At 44.5% G+C, this 19295-nt stretch overlaps 1 protein-coding gene across 4 annotated transcripts; it reads left to right on the top strand.

The window, feature by feature from the left end:
* Nucleotides 1–1911: 1911 nt before the first annotated feature.
* Nucleotides 1912–8791, top strand: DMRT2 (doublesex and mab-3 related transcription factor 2). 4 transcript variants are annotated; one of them, XM_086684941.1, is made up of 4 exons: nt 1912–2319; nt 3126–3697; nt 5245–5347; nt 7442–8791. In XM_086684941.1, exons 2-4 carry the CDS (start codon nt 3176–3178, stop codon nt 8497–8499), a joined length of 1683 nt encoding a protein of 560 aa, XP_086541067.1. In that variant the 5' UTR covers nt 1912–2319; nt 3126–3175; the 3' UTR covers nt 8500–8791. The 4 variants fall into 4 exon arrangements, with proteins under 4 accessions (XP_086541067.1, XP_086541069.1, XP_025787469.1 ...); XM_086684943.1 differs by lacking the exon at nt 3126–3697 and adding an exon at nt 6963–7041 and having other exon boundaries at nt 1913–2319; XM_086684942.1 differs by lacking the exons at nt 1912–2319; nt 3126–3697 and adding exons at nt 3952–4298; nt 6963–7041.
* Nucleotides 8792–19295: the final 10504 nt, after the last annotated feature.

Genomic DNA, 19295 nt, shown 5'->3' with positions numbered 1-19295 from the left:
GAGAAGCACTGATATGCGTGTTTGCAAAAGCAGAAATGTAGCTAGCAGGAGTAGACGCAGAAAAAAAAAAAAACACAACAACCCACAATAGTTGATAAAAACATGCTGTGTCCTCTTACATGAGGGTTGCTCAGACGCCAGTTACTAAAATCAGACGGGGAGCGGGGGAATAAAAAACGCGGACCCATTGTGAGTTTCTCTGGTTAGGAGCGGAGGGCTTCGCGAAGTTTCTCAGACTTTAGGGCAGAGGCCGACCAGTTCCTTTGCTCTCTGGGAGACTACTGCGTGACCCAGGGCTCCTCTTTGAACCTCACAGTTTCATCATTGGAAAAATGTCTGGCGCTGTGGTGGTGCAAATAACGCATATCTGCTGTGGTCAAAATTTCAAATGCTCTAACGTAGATGAACAAATGCATTTCAAAGAGTATAAAAAACTACGCAAAAGGTGATAAAACTGGTGTCATGAGGTGGTGCCAAGAGAGAGGCACGAAGGGTCTGCGTGACTCTTTGTCCCGTGTCTGAGCGCGCAAGGCTCCCAAGTTACCCTCTGAGACGCCCAGAGGGACTGAGCAGTCTCCTGGAATAAGCAGAACTGTTCCTCTGCTTCCTTTACTGGACACTGCAAGAGGCTTTGGGGAGAAGCATCCACACAAAGGGAAATGCCAGTGTCCCGTTACCGGAAAAGCGCTTTCCAACTCCGCCAAAGGCTTGGGAATACCTACCTGCGGGTCCCGCCGCCGGGTCTCGCCTTACTTCCATAGTAATTCCTAAACTGCCTTTCCACCTCTCAGAACTTGGTTAATTAACTTCTTTCCCCGGGCTCCGAGAAAGGAAACGTTAGAATCAGTTCAGCGATTTCCTTCCTTTAACGCATATTTATCGCAGGCCTATTATGTGCTCCGTGCAGCAGCACTCAGTCTCCCAATTTGTCTCTCAAACCGATCCCGAGAGGCATTGATTATTTAAAGGGGTGACTAGACAAAACGCCGTCTAAGTGATTTTAAATTCACTTCAATAAATAAAATGTAGCGTTGGATTAAGGGACTAGTTCTTTAGACATGTTGGAAGTTCAATTTATTAAACATTTGTGTAAGGGATTTTTGAGAGAGACAAAGTATTTCTTTATAAATACATTCATGCACACTAAAAAAAGTCATCTTAAAAAATAGCTTCATTTTAAAACATGCTTAGAGTGTATATGTTGCACCTAAATCTCTAAATGGCACGTATTTCCGCCCTCTCCCCCCCATCGGAGAAAAATGACATCGGAGAAAAATGTAAGTGACGTCGGTGACTTGGCGACCCGCCGGCCTCACCGGTAAGATGAAAGTTACGAAGAACTACTTTGCACTTTAAGGATGAGCGGCGCTAGCCATAAAAATATCTACAGATCATTTGTCCGCCAGTCTGGCGCTGTGGTGGTGCAAGGTGACCACTGATTTAGTCTTGCAGGAGAAAGTAGGATGCAGCTGTGTGCCCGATTAGAGAGGCCTCATTTCCAAGCCCAACTTTGGGTTAATTACTGAGTCGCAGAAATACTGGACTTGCTGATAACGTAGAGACCAACACCAGTCTTTCCGACCGCTGCCTTGAGCATTACCTTCTTTTGTAAACAATGCGATTCGCAAGAGTGTGTTTCCTATTGTCCGCGAGATAAACGGCGACTTCACCCCAGCAGACCACCGTCACACTTCGGGTTTAGCGCTGGGACAGACAACCCGGCTGCACCGAACGTTGCGCGGGTGGATTCTGGAGGAGCGCCGAAGGGAGGGGCGCGACGGCCGCCAGGAGGCGGGGAGCGCCAGGCCGGCGCGCCTCGGCCAATAAGCGTGCACACCGCCTGACAACCGTCCAATTAGAGGGCGCGGTGCTCGGGGCCCCGAGCCGATAATACTAGGAAAGGGAGCAGAGACTAACTATTGCAGCCAGGGGCGCTGCGCTGCACGCAGCTGCGTACGCCCGCCGGGAGAGCCCGAAATCTGAGGCCAGGGCCGCCCAACCTTCCCGCCCAGATTGGGTCACAGGAAGCAGAAAGCAGCTCCTGCGAGGTGAAGCGCTCGGGGCTGCCAAGGACCGATTAGAACTTTGCGGAGTCCGGGATGTGCGGGGCGAGGCTGCTGAGGACTTGATTCATCTTCTCCACCCATCCCCCGTACTCCCCGTCCACTGGGCTCTGAGCCTCCAGCTGTCAGCCCCCGATTTCGTGGCAGGGTGTGGCGACCCTGATTTGTATTTGCAAGCACAGCCAGCAGCCCAAGAGCCAGGTCCTAAAGCTGGATATCTTTTGCCTCGGCTGCTAGCTCGGGCCTCAGAGTCTTGGTGAGTGCTGTGATGTCGCTCCGGGTGTCAGGGAGGGCAAAATCGCCGTTCCTTATCTTTTCTATTTTATCTGGATGTCTTGCCTTAAAGTGCAAACCATGCCCGATGTATATGGAGACCGCGCAGCTCAGCCGTGCGAGGCTCAAGCATTATTGATGTTGGAAGGGCATCTGCAGCTCCTTGCGCGGTGTCCTTATGGGTCTCTGACAGAAGAACATTTTTTGGGTTTGAGTTGACTACTTGCTAGGGGTGGGGGGCGTAAAAGGACCTCTCCAAGCTCAAAAGAGGGTCCCTGTAGTGGTGTAAGGATGAGGCATTTGAGAGGCATAGAATGGTACTTCGCTGGGTCTGAAGGGGTCCCTTGTGATCCAAAGGAAAGTAACTCTCCCATCGATAGTTTCATATTCATCATGGCCCTAGTAGTTGGCTATGGGGAAGCCTGACAAGTGGCCTAGGTCGGCCCAGTTGGACACAGTACTTTTGTGTGTGTGATCCGTGCGTTACCCGGGGACTTGTCCCAAAAGCTGGTGTAAAGAGGCAGAGAGGTCTGTGGTTAAAGATCAGGTGCTCCTAGAGCACTTAGAATCAGTTAAGATAGAAACCTTGTTGAGTTGGGAATTTCTGGGGGCCCTAAAGGTACAAGAAACGCAGTGTGGTGTGGATGTGAGGGACGTGAAGAGAACAGGGCTCCTCCAAGGGCCAGAGGCCCTAGACCAGGAGCTCTGGGCTCAAGGCCCGGGGGTCGGTGCCTGACGGTGGTTGGTGCGTCTTCGGGTCTTTTCGTGTCCCCCCCTCCCCCCCACCAGGGCGCGGGAGACTGAGCGTAGGCCGGAGCCCGAGCGCCGCACCGCGCGCCATGGCCGACCGGCCCGCGGGCCCGGCGGCCGGGGACTGGGAGATCGACGTGGAGAGCCTGGAGCTGGAGGAGGACGGCCGCGGGCCGCCGCCGCCTACGCCGCCCGGGCCCAGCCCGCCGTCGGCCGACGGGGACGGCGAGGACGACGAGGACGAGGACGAGGACGACGACGCGGAGGATGAGGGCGACGGCCTGGAGGCGGGCGCTTCCCCGGGGGTGCAGGGCCGGCCGGAGCAGCAGCGGGGAGCGCCGCGGGGGCCGACCCCCGCGCCGCAGGCCTCGCCGGCGCCGGCCGGACCCCCGGAGCGCGGCGCGAACGCGGGCGGCGGCGCGGAGCCGCGCAAGCTCAGCCGCACGCCCAAGTGCGCGCGCTGCCGCAACCACGGCGTGGTGTCCTGCCTCAAGGGCCACAAGCGCTTCTGCCGCTGGCGCGACTGCCAGTGCGCCAACTGCCTGCTGGTGGTGGAGCGCCAGCGCGTCATGGCCGCCCAGGTGGCGCTCCGGAGGCAGCAGGCCACCGAGGTGCGTACCCGCCGGGCCCGGGGTCGCGCCTCGCGGGGACGTCCGGGCCGCCGTGGGGGTCGAGCGTGGGAAGGGACGGGCAGCCCCCTTCCCCCCGCCCGGCGGAGGGCCGCGGCGCGTGGCGCTTCTGGGGGGGGACGGGTGGTGAAGACGCTTCTCTGGTCCCGGTGGCCTAGGGGGGTCGGGGCAGGGAGGCAGCCGCGGGCATCGCCGGGGAACTTGACCAAAAAGATTTTGTAATTTTAAAAGCAGGCACAAAGGCCTTGAGAGTGGTCTGGGAGGTTTTGGGGAAAGATATTTTATCTTTTACGTGTTTATTTTGGTGGTGTTGGGGAGCAGGGGGAGGACAGTGGTGGCTGCAGTCGCTGTGTTACTGGTGCTGTTCTCGAAAAAGAACCGCGCAGCTTCCACTGTGAAAGGGAGAGGCAGAAAGTGCCGCCCATTTTACAGATGAGACCAAGGGTGGCGTGGGAAGTTAGGTGCCCGAAGCCCTAGGTCCTGAAGCCAGCTTCTGATTTAAGCTAAGGGGCCGGTGGAGGGGTCCCTGGTGCCTCCCACCGGGGGGCTCCAGCTTTGAGCAGAGCCAGCGTTTTCTTTAAGGGTGAGGCTTTTCTTGACCTTTGGATTTCCTGTGTCCATGTGTTCCTGCACTTGGGAGAGCTCAGAGCCAGGGAAGCTTCGGGGTTCCCCCCCACCCCTTACAGACTCAGGGCCTGGGAAGATTTTTGCTTTTACGTTTTCTCTAGGAGGGACTGGGGAGGGGTTCACATCCTCATCGGAGGCAGTGACCCTAATGGAAACCTTTCTGAGGGCCCTGGAGAGTGCTCTGGATGACCGAGGTGGCCTTGGCCCTGGGCTGGGCCTCCTCCAGAGTGAGGCGCTTGGCGCCGAGGGCTCCTACATCCCTCAAGGGTCCCTGGGCATTCAGGGCTGGACTCAGGCATAGAAGGACCCAGAATCCCACCAACCAGGAGGTGACAGAGGGAGCAAAGTTGGGTTTCCCCTTGTCCCTTGCCCCAGGTGGCTGCTGAGGTTTTTGTTTTTGCCTTCATGTATCCCAGGCTCCCACTGTTTTTGGCCAGACCCGGGAGAGTGTGAGAGACAGGTTCCCTCATACCTCTCTCTCAACCCCTTGTACCCCATTCCACTTGCCTTACTGCCAGAAGAAACCAGCTTCACCTCACTGCTCAGTGGCAGGCCACGGACACCTTTGGCCCTACCTCTGCGTGCCCCGGACACAGCTGTCCCCCGCAGCTCTCCTTCAGGGCCTGGCTCCTAAGATCTTGACTGTGGGATGTCCCCCAACTTCTAGCTGTGGGATGAATCTGGAGTGACTCTAGCAAAGTGGCCTCAGAGAAAATCTCCTCTACTGCCTGTCAACTGAAGTAGCTTGTTGCCCTGGAATTAAGGGGCGCTGATGTGAATTTGTTGAGAATTATTTTTACATGGGATGGGAAAATAAATACATTTAGACCGGGGAGGATTGCTGATGCCCCTTCCTTCTCTTTCTTGTGGGGCATTGTTGATTATGTTTCTTGTGTTTACAGGACAAGAAGGGGCTTTCCGGGAAACAGAATAATTTCGAGCGCAAAGCCGTGTATCAGAGGCAAGTCAGGGCACCCAGTTTGCTGGCCAAAAGCATTTTAGAAGGTAAAGCAATGCAGAATTATCCTTTAGCCTTTTAAACCAAGTTCTGAGGGCTTCTCATTATTCACACATATGGCATTTTTATTAACCTGTGAAGGAGCACTCTGAGGGGAGGGTACTTTGTATTAGGAAGTTTTGCTTTAGGGAGGAAATCAGGGTGTGGGGAAATGGATCTCACATACCTCTCGAGGTTTCTGTCACCGGTAATTTTGTTGTCTGCATAATAGTTGTAGTCTGCTTAATAGGCAAGGGGTTAATGTGGAGTGCATTTGAAATTGGCCCTAGTGTGAGGGCATGCCACCAGATCATGGACGGAGCAAGGAAATAAATTAAGAACAAATTCTTTGGGTGTAATTGTAGCTGAAGTAAGTCAAGTGAGGAGCTGAACAGCTACCCACGCCAATAAAGACCTCTAGTCCGACTGATGCATCATCTAATACCACTCTTTTTCGCTGTACTGTATTCCTCCCTGGATTAGCTACATCAGTTTACTATTTCTTATTTCTCGGTTTACTGTTTCTTATTTCTAACCGTCAAGATTGTAGAATCTGGAAAAGGTTTTGAATCAAACAAGAGAAGTGGAGGTTGAATTTGAATTTGAACGGCGTGAATTCTCTCTACCAAGTTTTCACTTTCTCTAATGCTTGGGGATACATTAATTTTACTTAAAATATTGCTGATTTTTAAAAGCAGCTCTCTTTGGGGATGGGATTTATGGCTCTGATAAACAATATATTGATCACCCTTCACCATTTAAATAAAGGAAAGTTTGTATTTGTTGTAATCACTCCTCCTTCATAAGATTCAGGTTGAAAAGCAGTTTGTTTTTTTTTTTTTTTGAGTAGATATTTGCATTCTGTTTTTTCTCATGTGGCTTCTAATTGAGTTGGTTCTAGACAGGTTGTAGAGTTTGTTCGTGTGTTAATCCTGTGCTGTATACTTCTGATCTTAGAATGGTTTCGCGTGCGTTAAAAATGAATTTGGTTGCAAACTGGGTAAACAGATTTATAGCCGTAGGGACAGCACGGATAAATTGAAAAGGTGCCAAAACAACTTGAGAAGTGGGAGGGCAAAATGGAATAGTGAATTCAAGTAAATAACTTCCTGGCAAAAACTTACCTTAGAAATAGAAACACTAATTTTCACATTTTATTTTATTTGCAAATGAGGGCGTTGGGCTTGTCACAATGGATCCTTCAAACAAATTTGCTAGTACTGAGTGCTTGGGGATAGTGAAATACTCAAAGCATTTCATGCTACTAGGAATTCTATTTATGCCGTACTAATCTTAGGTTTTTAAAATCTCTGCCCTTGCTCGTGAAATGTGCAGTGAGTTTATACTGTAATGATTGTCTGCTCAACCATTTTGGTAACTGGCCAACATGATTGGGAGAAATGTTTTAGATCAGTTATTTTCAATAGAGAGGCTGATCTCCTCTCCTGCCTTTAGTTTTGTTTGTTTTTACTGCAAGTCTGGGGGAGGGGGCTGGTTAAATTGTTCTCTGCAGAATCTGTTTGACTAGTTAACAGCTCTTTTCAATTTTCTGTGCTTCCCTGTTTCCTTAGTCTTTTCTGTTTTTCTCCTCACTAATCTGCTGTCACTTTCTCTTTTTTCTAGTTCTCCTTGGATTATTCTCCACCTGTAACAATGTCCATAATGAACCGTCTTTAGAAAATAACAATGCCATCAGCTTTAGGTATAGATATCTTTTTTGATAATGGAAAAAGATGACACGGATAGTGATAAAGCATTGACTGAAGCAAGATGAGCAGACTTGTCTCTTAATATGTAGGAGCCTGGGAAGTAGATTAAACTTTCAGCCAGTGAAGTGTGCCTGTAAAGGTAAACAAACAAACCTGTAATGGCAAAAAAAACAATAACAAAAAGTTACAATCTGGATCTCCTGCTCCCCAAAGAGAACTCTTTTCACTTGAACCTATACTTTTGTTTTCTGTGTGAAACATTAGTGTTTTAGAACTGTAAATTGTTCTTGTTCTTGTCCTGCCCATTTGCAGTGTCTCTGTTACCTTCTGGGTTTCTGGAATTTTCTTCCCTAGTTGTTAATCTCTTTCCTGTGCAATGCTTGCTTATTTTAGGCTACCGCCCAATTCCAGCAGAGACTTATGTGGGAGGGAGCTTACCCCTACCTCCCCCGGTAAGTGACCGGATGAGGAAAAGGCGAGCCTTTGCTGATAAAGAGTTGGAGAACATTATGCTGGAGAGAGAATATAAAGAGAGGGAGATGCTGGAAGCTTCCCAAGCTGCTGCCTTGTTCCTGCCCAACCGTATGGTGCACGGACCTGAATATAACTCCTACAAAAGTGCCTATAGCCCCACCCCAGTGGAGCCTCCAAACAAAGACTTCTGCAATTTTTTGCCCACCTGCCTTGATCTAACCATGCAGTATTCAGGCTCTGGGAATATGGAACTCATCTCTTCCAACGTCAGCGTGGCTACGACTTACAGACAGTATCCCTTGTCCTCAAGATTTTTAGTTTGGCCCAAGTGTGGCCCCATTAGTGACACTCTTCTTTATCAGCAATGCCTGCTAAACACCACCACCTCGGTTCAAGCCCTGAAACCCGGGGCCAGCTGGGACTTGAAGGGAGTGCGAGTCCAGGATGGCCTTGTCACAGAGCACGACATGGTACCACCCAAACTAGAAGGCTCGCTGGTGTCGCCTCATGCTGCAGAGGTCCAGACCTCCAGAAGTGACCTTCACGGTCACCAGGCTGTCCCTGAGAGGTCTGCGTTCTCCCCACCCCAACGGAATTTCTCTCCCATTGTTGACACGGACTCCCTGGCGGCTCAAGGGCACGTCTTAACCAAGATCAGCAAAGAAAGCACCAGGCACCCTGTGCCACTTAAACATAATCCATTCCATTCATTATTCCAGCAAACTCTTAATGACACATCAGGCCCTGAGCTGAAAACGCCATTTGTCAAAGGGGCCTTTGAAGACGCCCCTAAGAAGCCCAGAGAGTGTTTAGTCAAGGAGAACCAGAAGTACACATTTACAATAGATAGATACGCGAAAGACCTTTTCGTCGCCAAGCAAGTTGGAACAAAACTCTCTGTGAATGAACCCCTGTCATTTTCTGTGGAGTCTATTCTGAAGAGGCCTTCATCTGCCATCACTCACGTCTCTCAGTGAAAGGCTGCTTACACAGAAAGCTGGATTTTCTGCCATCTTGGAGGGTTCCTACCAGTGGCTAATTTTTTTTTCTTTTTTAAGAAGAAGGGTTCACATGTTTGTATAAAGAAATTTCTAATGTAAATGGGGATGATTTAAAAAAAATTATATATATTCATATGCATGTACTTTTTCTCACCACATAAATATATTTAAACTTAAAGATGGAAATTGCTTATGTGCAAACTGTAAAGTTCCATGCTTTACACAGCATTTCAAAAAGCAATAAAGTTGACACTGTCTTCTAAAAAGACCCAGTGTTTGCAGAAGTACCTAGTTGTCTTTGTCTAGGTGAAAAACTAGTGTCTGTGAAATGTTTTCTTTATTTTTCTAGGATTTGGTGTATTTTCAAGCGCTCTTAATGGTCAGTGGGGATCATGGGAAGTGCCTTATAATGCCTTAGTTTTGCATTTTGGAGGATGGGTAAATTTTGCTATTCAAGATTGAGGCAAAAATAGCTTTACAGAGAATACAGAACAGATGTGCATGTCTATAGAGTCATAATTTCACGTGATTGGACAAAGTAGAATTAATTTCTAGGGAAATCAAGTTTAAGATCTCATATCATGACCTGGCTTCTTGGGATGGATGTCTTTTAGCTCTCTGAGTCCCAGTGTCCTGATTGCAGTGTTTACCTGGGGCTTCAAGCTTCTGTTCTAGATTGAACTTTCTGTGACTTCTAGGTTGCTAGGGGGTCACAGAGCAGGTCCACTTGTAAGGTGCAGTTGGTTCAAACCATGATAGTGTATGTTTGAACCCCCTCTCAGCCCTGTGTATTTCACTGTCTCCTAAGGGCTGGTGACAGCAGGCATTTATTTTAGTTTAGTTTAGTTTAGTTTTGCTTTTTTCTTGTGTTGATTTGTTTTTATTTATTTATTTTTAATATAATTTATTGTCCAATTGGCTAACATACAGTGTGTCAAGTGTGCTCTTGGTTTTGGGGGTAGATTCCCAGGGTTCATCGCTTACATACAACACCCAGTGTTCATCTCAACAGGTGCCCTCCTCGGTGCCCATCACCCATTTTCCCCTGTCCCTCACGCCCCCATCCACCCTCAGTTTGTCGTCTGTATTTAAGAGTCTCTGATGGTTTGCCTCCCTCCCTCTCTGTAACTATTTTTTTCCCCTTCTCCTCCCCCGTGGTCTTCTGTTAAGTTTCTCAAGATCCACATGAGTGAAAACGTATGATATCTGTCCTTCTCTGACTGACTTATCTCACTCAGCAAACTACCCTCAGTTCCATCCACGTTGCTGCAAATGGCATGATTTCATTCTCATTGCCAGGTGGTATTCCATTGTGTATATAAACCACATCTTCATCCATTCATCAGTTGATGGACATTCGGGTTCTTTCCATGATTTGACTGTTGTTGAAAAGTGCTGATTCCTAGGGGCACATGTACCCCAGTGTTTACAGCAGCGCTTTCAACAGTAGATAGCAGGCATTTAGAGGTAGGTGCAGTCAGGACCAACTGGTCCCCGAGTATCAGCTTTATGCTCCCACCTTGTTGCCCCTGCCAGAGGGTTTCCGTATAGCTCTCTTCTGAGATTAAAAAAAAAAAAAAATCGCTATTCAAATAGCTTCAGGTGACAGTTTGCCGAAGACTGCAGATGCTCGTCATGTCATGAGGGTGGCTTCTTGAGTCTTAACCACCCCTCCCTTCAGTTTTGAGTTCCTTATTACCCTCTAGTTTTGCTCAATAAAATGTTGACTGTTGTTCTATATGATTGATAAAATGAGAGTAAGACATTTATGAGAGTGTTCCCTTCAACTCTGAAAGCCTCATCTGTGGACCCCAAATGAAGCCTTAAGATGCCACAGTCTTTTCAACCCAGAAAATCCAGAGCTAAATATCCGACCTTGAGTTTTGTGATGGAGTAAGTTGTTGCTTCCAATTGTCCTCTCACTTGGGGAACAAGAGCACTGGTTGGGCATGTGGGATGTGCCAAGAAATTTGGCAATTTAAAGAGTTTCTGTCTTGCTCTGGAAAGCATTTAAAATTACTTAAAAATGATTTTGCTACTGATGAGCTCATGTAAACCTCCAGGGGTTCTCTGAATTGTTGCTTAAAATTAGAATCGGTTTCAAAAACAACAGGCCAAACCTTAGATTGATTTCCAGTTTGTACTTGTAAAGTAATACTTGGTTTTATTGAGTCAAATTTACTTATTTTTACTCTTGCAAAAGCCAGAGCAAGTGGAAGTTTGCCAGAGGAAAAGAAAATGAAAGAGGGCAGGGCTCCCAATGACTGTTGAAGATTATTTTCATTAAGTGGAAATATGTTTTCCAGTCATGAATGCCCTGGTGTCAGAGACAGGATCTAACTTCATTCAACCCCTCTGCTCCCCCAGTCATCTTTGTTTTATCTGGTTGTTAATTTTTATCTCCCTATTAGGAATTTATTTTTTGTGTCCAGTGTTAAGTGTAGACTTAACATTCAATCTAACTGCTGCAGAGGTAATGGGGAAAACCCATCATAATAAACCCACATAAAAGTAATTCCAAGAAGAAGTCCTTCTTTTTAAAAAAAATTAATGTTTATTTATTTTTGAGGGAGACAGAGAGACAGAGCACAATGAGGGAGGAGCAGAGAGAGAGAGAGAGAGAGAGCAGCTGAGCTGTCAGCACAGAGGCTCGAACTGATGAAGTCAGACGCTTAACTGACTGAGCCACCCAGGTACCCCAAGAAGAAGCCCTTCTTAATCCAAACATGGATTTTCTCTCTTTCTTACTCTATTTTAATATTTTGAATACTTAACATTGGCCAATTTTTCCCCCTTTTGTGTTCAGTGAACATTTTGGGACATCTTTTCTGTCCTGTTATCTTTTTAATCTCATTAAGTGAATCCAGTTGACTGTGGGTATTAGTGCTTTTTCTCACATTATCAGTGACCAGAATTTTATTGTTCTTGAACATTTATAAGGGTGAGTACTTTCCTTGGTGAATTATTATTGTGCATTAATTCTGCTATCATGCTGAGTTCTTGGGATTTCAAAGCTGCCATCAGCCACAAGAGATTTGTGCTTGTTTTAATCATTTTACTTCAATCACAGCTACTGTTTGATTCTGTAGACTCTTCAAAGAATACTGTCACCAACACATTAAATCCAACTTGTGGATCAGTATAAGCATTTTCTGTGTTCAAGGCAATAAATGGATTTGGGTTTAATTATTTTTAAGAATGTAAAGAAGAATAAAACATGGACCTTTTCCTCGATTTAACTCCCCATATAATGCGGCTCTAATGACATAGTTTTCTTCCATCTTGACTGGTCAAACGTTATATGATTTTTTGCTTAGTTTGCTGTGATGGGTGGTTTACACCAGTGCTTCCCAAACTTTAATGGATGGTGAATCACGTGGGTACCAGATTCTGGTTTTCTGTAGGTCTGAGGAAGGGCATATGATTCTGCCTTTCTACCCCCCACCTCAACCCCACCATGGGATGCTGATGTTGCTGGTTTTCAGCCTACTTTGAGTAGTGAATGTTTTCCATATTTCTGTTAGTCCAATGCACATTTAATATACTCTTCCATGGGTTTGACTTCTAATACAATGGAGTTATCGTAAATAATTTAATATATGGGAATAATTAAAAATTTTTTTTCCTCCAAACCTGCAGAATGTACAACATCAAGAGTGAATCATAATGTAAAATGGGCTTTGCTGATTATGAAGCATCAGTGAAGGTTCATCAGTTGTAACAAGTGTACCACTCTGGTGGGAGATTTGTTAATGGGGGAGGCTATGCATGAGTTGGGGTAGCGTGGGGGGGGGATATGGAAAATCCCTGTACCTTTCTCTCAATTTTGCCATGAACCTAAAACTGTTCTAAAACAATAAAGTAAAAAACACAAACAAAAAAACCCTTTTTTAACCCTTTGGTGGCAGAAAGTAGGACAAGACCTAGGCGTAGTTATAAAGGAGACAAATGCTTCCCTCTCTCTTTTTTCAAAACTAGAAGATCTTTTAGTTTGGTCAAAAAGAAACCATATTTTTATGGGGCACCTGGGTGGCTCAGTCGGTTAAGCGCCCAGCTCTTGGTTTCGGCTCAGGTCATGACCTCATGGTTGTTGGGATCGAGCCCCATGTTGGGCTCTGTGCTAACAGAATCTGCTTGGGGTTTTCTCCCTCTCGTTCTCTCTCTCTGACCCTTCCCCCACTTTCATGCGGGTGCATGCACCCACCTTCTGTCTCTCTCAAAATAAGTAAACTTCAAAAAAGTTTACTTTTAAACTTTTTTATATTTTAAACTGTGGTAAAGTACGCATCACGTAAAATTTACCATTGTAACCAATTTTAAGGGTACAGTTCATTGATGTTAAATGTATTTATCCTGTTGCTCAACCATTACCACCATCCATCTCCAGAACTCTTTTTATCTTGCAAAACTGAAACTCTGTGCTTATTACACGATAAGTTTCTCCTCCCCGCCTGCTCCTGGAAACCATCCTTCTACTCTATGCATTTGACTACTCTAGGTGCCTCATACTGAGTGGGACCATTCTCTATTTGTCCTTTTGTGATGGGCTTATTTCACTTAGAATAATGTCTTCAAGGTTCATTTATACTATAGCATATGTCAGAACTTCCTTCCTTTTTAAGGTTGAATAATATTCCATTGTATAGACCTCACTTTTTCTTTCCTTTTATCTGTCCATGGCCACTTGGGTTACCATAGCAGTGAATAGTGCTGCTATGAACACGGGTGTGCAAATATCTCTTCACTTAGTCCTTACTTCCTGATTTCACCTTCTTCCCATCTTCAGGAACTCAGTTTTTCTCAAGTATACATCCCTCCCACACTAACCGCCTGCCCCCAGTGTGTGGACCTAACTAACCAAGGCAACACCACTCTGCCCAGAGAGGCTCCAATATCAGCTGTGCACTTTTTGATGTGGTTTAAGTGAGTGTGTTATCACATCATCTGCGTTTAAAAGCTTAACCCCAATTGTGGAATGAAGGACTTGCATTCAGAAACTTTCTGGAATTCCTTATGCCAAGTCTCTGCAGTGCTAAAAGAGTAAAGAAACAGCTGAGAGAGTCAAGATAAAGAAGAAAAGAGAACCCACAGTTCCCTGTAAAATAATGACATTACTTAGGATCAAGTCTGGGTTTTCATCTGGTACTAGAATTCTTACTGGCCCACCTGATTTTATTTATTTTTGGTTAACTGTTTTTGTTATTTTTCTAGGTCTGTGAGTTCAGGCTTATTTCCTTCTAGGATCCAATCTGGAGCGGTGATAGTTCTTTAGATGGCTGGATCCTGAAATACATAAACTCTGTTCCACTTGTATTTATTTTAATGTTTGTACAAAGCTTTTATCATATTATATTACCCTCAGTTATTTTGATTTTTACCTTGTTATATCTAAACACATTTAGGGCATGTTGAATAGAGAGAGCTGGAGATAGGTTGGTATTTGGAGTGATGGTAAATGTGCATAATAATAATTAACATGTGTTTAGTGCCTGCTGATTTACAGAGCACATTCACATTTATTAACTCTTCTGTTCCTCATATAAATTCTCTATGAGAATGGCAGATGGCCATATAACGAGTTTAATCTACATCTCTGTGTGTGGACACAAATTTGGGGAATTTTTTTCCCAGGATACATGACTTGGTCTGATCTACTTTTAAGATTTTTTATGTACATGTTAAGTGCATTTAATTTTTTATATATAATACATAATACATTATATATATGTATTTATATAATGTTATGTGTTTGCCTATATCTCTATATAGAAATATTTAGGTATCTGTAATAACTTCATGAAGTAACACACACACACACACACACACACACACACGGTTTCATGAAGCTGTGAGAACAACTGAGATAAAGAATGAGAAAGAGAACCTACTGGTGAGGCATAATTGACAGCCCCAGCTGTCAGACCTTTCCATCCACTGCAGTGTTCAGGCCAAGGCCGCACTTTCTGTGAGCTGCTTCCAGCAAGGGACAGTGAGCAGGGTTGCTAGAACGGAATAATTTCTGCCCTGAAATGGGATGCTTCTGCCAGGCATCCTTGGCTGGGGAACTCTCTAAGTATTTCATTATGCATGGTTGAGAGACCTAAAAACTAGCACCTCTGTTACATGCCTGGGATTCAATCAAGAAATAAGACAAAAGAGTTGGTGTTTGGAGATTAGAATATACCTTACCTACCTTTATTACTGATTATGATTATACCAAGAAGGACTTATATTCAGGAGCAAGGACATCTCTAAAACTAACCTTTGGGACTGATCTCTAATAGCTCCAGGATTAATTAGACCTACCTACCTAGATACAGTCAGCAGTGGCCCCCACACCTCCCCTGCATGCAGAGAGTAACTGAGTATCTCTATACCCTGATCCACGTTGGCTCTTAAAAGGAAGGGAAGAGGAGTAGGCACAGATCCCCATCCCTCTTTCTCTATCCCAAACTTGCCAATCAGGTATATTACTCTCCTTCCACCTTTTGATTTAACATACATTTTGTTACCTTCTTTGTTTTGGATTGAGGTCAATCCAAAGAACACATACCCTTGAGTTTGAGGACTGCAATCAGAGTTTAAGTCGTTGCTGAAGATACAAGCTAGGGGATGGGAAATGGTGTGATTACTTCATATGTGCAAGAAGGCTAACAGCTATATGCATTTTTTAGAACAAAAACCATGAGAAATGACTTAGTTCACCCCAGATGGAACCTAGGGCATTACATATAATATTCTGGCAAGCATTGAAGTATTTCACTACTGAGTATATCATTTGATATTGTTCAGTAGCATGACCCAAAGGGTTTCTATCAACCACCATCATATTGTTTTAATAGAATATCATCATGAAAAGTTATCATAGGAACATACTTGAGATGTGAAGCCATTAAGCACAACTAATACCATTTCCTTTTTAAACAATTTTTTAAAATGTTTTTATTTTATTTTTAAGACAGAGAGAGACAGAACATGAGTGGGGATGGGGCAGAGAGAGAGGGAGACACAGAATCTGAAGCAGGCTCCAGGCTCTGAGCCATCAGCCCAGAGCCCGACGCGGGGCTCGAACTCACGGACCGCGAGATCGTGACCTGGCTGAAGTCGGACGCTTAACCGACTGCGCCACCCAGGCGCCCCACTCTGCAGCTTTAGAAAGAGAACAGGATGTTATAGAAAAAATAAACATACGTTTATTTTTGAGAGCTACAGAGCATGAGTTGGGGAAGGGCAAAGAAAGAGGGAAACACAGAATCCAAAGCAGGCTCCAGGCTCTGAGCTGTCAACACAGAGCCCGAAGCAGGGCTCGAACTCACGAACTGTGAGATCATGACCTGAGCTGAAGTCAGACGCTCAACCAATTGAGCCACCCAGGTGCCCCTATCATTTCCTTTTTGACATGGTTTTTTAGAGAGGAATCAAGGGAATGCCATAGACCAAATGTATCTCATTTTAGCAAGGCATTTAACAAAATCTTTCATGGTAGAGAATTGTGGTTGGAAAACGGTGAAGTCAGGTAGATTTGTAGCTATTTGAACAGATACTTTCAAAAGGCATTGAGTAGTAAGTCAATGCCAATTTTGAGGAAGGCTTTTAGTCTTGTGATCTGTAGGTCTTCTTGTTTTTGATCTTGGTTAGCAAATGAAGATATAATGGGTGTATTATCAATATGTAGAAGACATTGGGTTGGGAGATCTGACCACTATCTTGGTGGCTTCTACTGGAACTATACGTCAAATGGAAAATCTTGTATTTGACTTTTACAAGCAACTGACACCCAATTATGAAACTATATTTTGAAGGGGAGTTAACTTGACATTAGTTTCTGTGAAAATGATCTGGGAGTCATAGGGGATCACAAAGCTCAAAAGGAAGCAAGAATGAATCATGGCTGTAAGAAATTACTAATGCAAACTTGGATTCTGTTAATAGAGTCTCCCAAGATGAAAGGGAATGCTAACGTGTATTTCTCCCCACCCCACTCCACCCCACTTTACCCCACCACTGCCCTTGGTCAGAGCACATCTGGGAATTTATGTCCACTTCTGGACATTATTTCTTAAATGGGGATATTGATGGACTTAATTCCATAGGAGTGGAACCAAGGATAAGGACAGTGAAAGACCTTCACATCTTGTCTAACTATAGACAGTAAGGACACTGGTGTCCTAGAGACACCATGATGTGCTGGATAAGAGATATTGTAAGGGAAAAGTGCTCAATTTGTGGCTTCATATTAATCTATTCATCAATTCAGTTCCATTGGGAGTCTCTAGAAGAAGGAATCAGGGCTGAGTATGTTATAGTGAGTGAGATACAGCTAAGTAAAAGGGAGACCGTCTTTCCGTTTGAGTTGTCCATGAATAGACTGGTGTGCCTTGTAACGAGCGTACTCGGAGGCCTTCATGTTGGACACAGAAGGAAGCCTTGCATTGGGCATGACATTGAGTTAGCCAGCAGAGACCCTGCTTCATTTATCTCTGTGTCCCATGTCCTACCACACCATTGAGTGTTTGGTGAATGAGGTGAATATTTTTCAACTCCAGTAATTCCTGATTTTATGACATCACCTATAAACAGGATTAGATGAAAGTATTTTTTTTTCTCTCCCAGCCAAACTCTTTAGACTATCACACCATCAATTTGTTCTTTTAATTTAAAAGATGGCACAAAGAAATGACTCACTGACTATCTTAAATCAGACATCACTATGAATAAGAACATTGTAGCTTTTTTCCGTATAATCGCAATTTGAGAAATGAAAAGTCTCAAAAATGTCTAGATTGGATAAATGCCCTAACGTAGTTGATTTTTTTTCCTCATATGATATTTTTTAAGTCTTTTTTCTTTTTCATTCCAGAAGCATTTATTGAGTGTTTTTTGAGGTTTTGTGACAATGGAAGACCCATTATAAATAAGCAATTGGTTTGTTTTTGAATGAAATTAATTTTACATATGAATTCTTGGGATTAATTGGATTAAGATTATTGTCTATATGATAATAATTCAAAAGTGGCTTCTTTGTTTTATCTACTTTGATAACTGGTCAATTTTGATTTAAAACTATATTCAATATGGTTAAAAAAACAAAAGGGATTTGAGATTATTGATTTAGATCAAGTCTGAGTCTGTTCAAGCATAGTGAAGTAGAAATTCAGTTCTACTTTGTATTGTATGGATAAATCAAGTTATTTATTTATTTATTTATTTATTTATTTATAAATTTTTAAAAATGTTTTATTTATTTTTGAAAGAGAGAGAGAGAGACAGAGCATGAGTGGGGGAGGGGCAGAGAAAGAGGGAGACACACAGAATCTGAAACAGGCTCCAGGCTCTGAGCTGTCAGCACAGAGCCTGAAGTGGGGCTTGAACTTGGGAACAAGTTCATGCCATGAGCCAAAGTCAGATGCTCAACCAACTGAGCCACCCAGGCACCCCAAGTACTGGTTTTATTTAATTCAGTAAACATTTACTAAGCACCTACAGTGGGCTGAGTAATGTTGAGCTCTTAGAGATGAGACGACTAAGACATAGCTTTCAAAAACTGGTATCTCAAGATTAATTTAGATATGTTCACAATTTCTCTATTATATTTTGTGAATGCAAGTAGCCCTTCTGCATCCCTGTTTCCTCTATCCCCTCCTTGGAGAGAATCCACAGCTATTTCCTGTCATTTCAGGCGCAGATTGTTTGGATGTGACTCAGCTCTGTTTTATTCTCACTCTCTATTTTTTATTTCAGTCAGAGCTTTTTAAATGAAACTTGTAGACTCAGGAGTTCCCTGCAGGAAAATAGTGGGTTTGGCCTCAATTTTCCCAATTTCCTATAAAACTCAAGCTTGGTGACAATGGCCCTAAAATCAACAAAGGACCATCATTCTTCAATGCACACACTAACACAATGAAGGACCCACTGTGATCCACAAGCCAGAAAACACCCAAACGCTTAATGCATGAAATACTGGCAAAATTCGAGTGAAAAATAAACATAAAAAAACCCAGCACTGTCTTCTGAGATAATGCAACTGAAGATTCAGGATGGGCAGATAGCCAGTGGGTAGAGGATAGAGCCACGTGATTGTGTGATTGTTCATGGAATGTACTTCAGTTGAGTGAACATTTACTGAGAAATTTCTGCATGCCAGATACATGCCAGATGCTGGGCTCGTGTGTTGTTTAGGTAGAATAAAACCACCCCAAGCTCTGGAGGCCTACTTATTTTTAAAAATAACAGTTTGAGAAGAGATAAATAAGGAAGGTGAGACTCTTGATCCTTAGCGGGTCTCACAAAGACTGGAATATGGCCTGGGCACTGGAAGGTGGTTCAGCCTGGTGGAGCAGACTGACATCCTTGTTGTTCCCTTGGCAGGGAAAGGCGTGACCTATGGAGAGTACCAGAAAGTACTAATTGTTTGATATCCACTCTCTTCTTTAACAACAGAGCCCTGGTTTTATTCAGACTGGTGACACACCCAGCTAAAAGGCAACATTTCCCAACCTCGTGTGCATATTGGTGTGGCCATTTAGATGCAGGTGCACAGCCTTGGGTGACGTCAGGAAATCTCTACCAAGGGGGACTAGAACAACAGGAAGGAGAACCTTTGGATTTTTTTCTCTTTTGCTATCTTTATTCCTGGAATTTGAAAGTCTAGTAGCATCTTATGACCTTGTGGTTGGCAACCATGTTCAAAGGAGGTTGGAGCAGAGAAACCAAAGGAACCAGGATGCCCGTTCACATGAGGATCTACTATTCTAGCTCTGGATTGTTTTCCT

The sequence above is a fragment of the Puma concolor genome, chromosome D4, assembly GCF_028749965.1.
Source record: "Puma concolor isolate L17-30 chromosome D4, mPumCon1.1.hap2, whole genome shotgun sequence".
NCBI lineage: Eukaryota > Metazoa > Chordata > Mammalia > Carnivora > Felidae > Puma > Puma concolor.
Note: the sequence above shows the minus strand (reverse complement) of the source record. Positions and strands in the feature narration are given on the sequence as shown.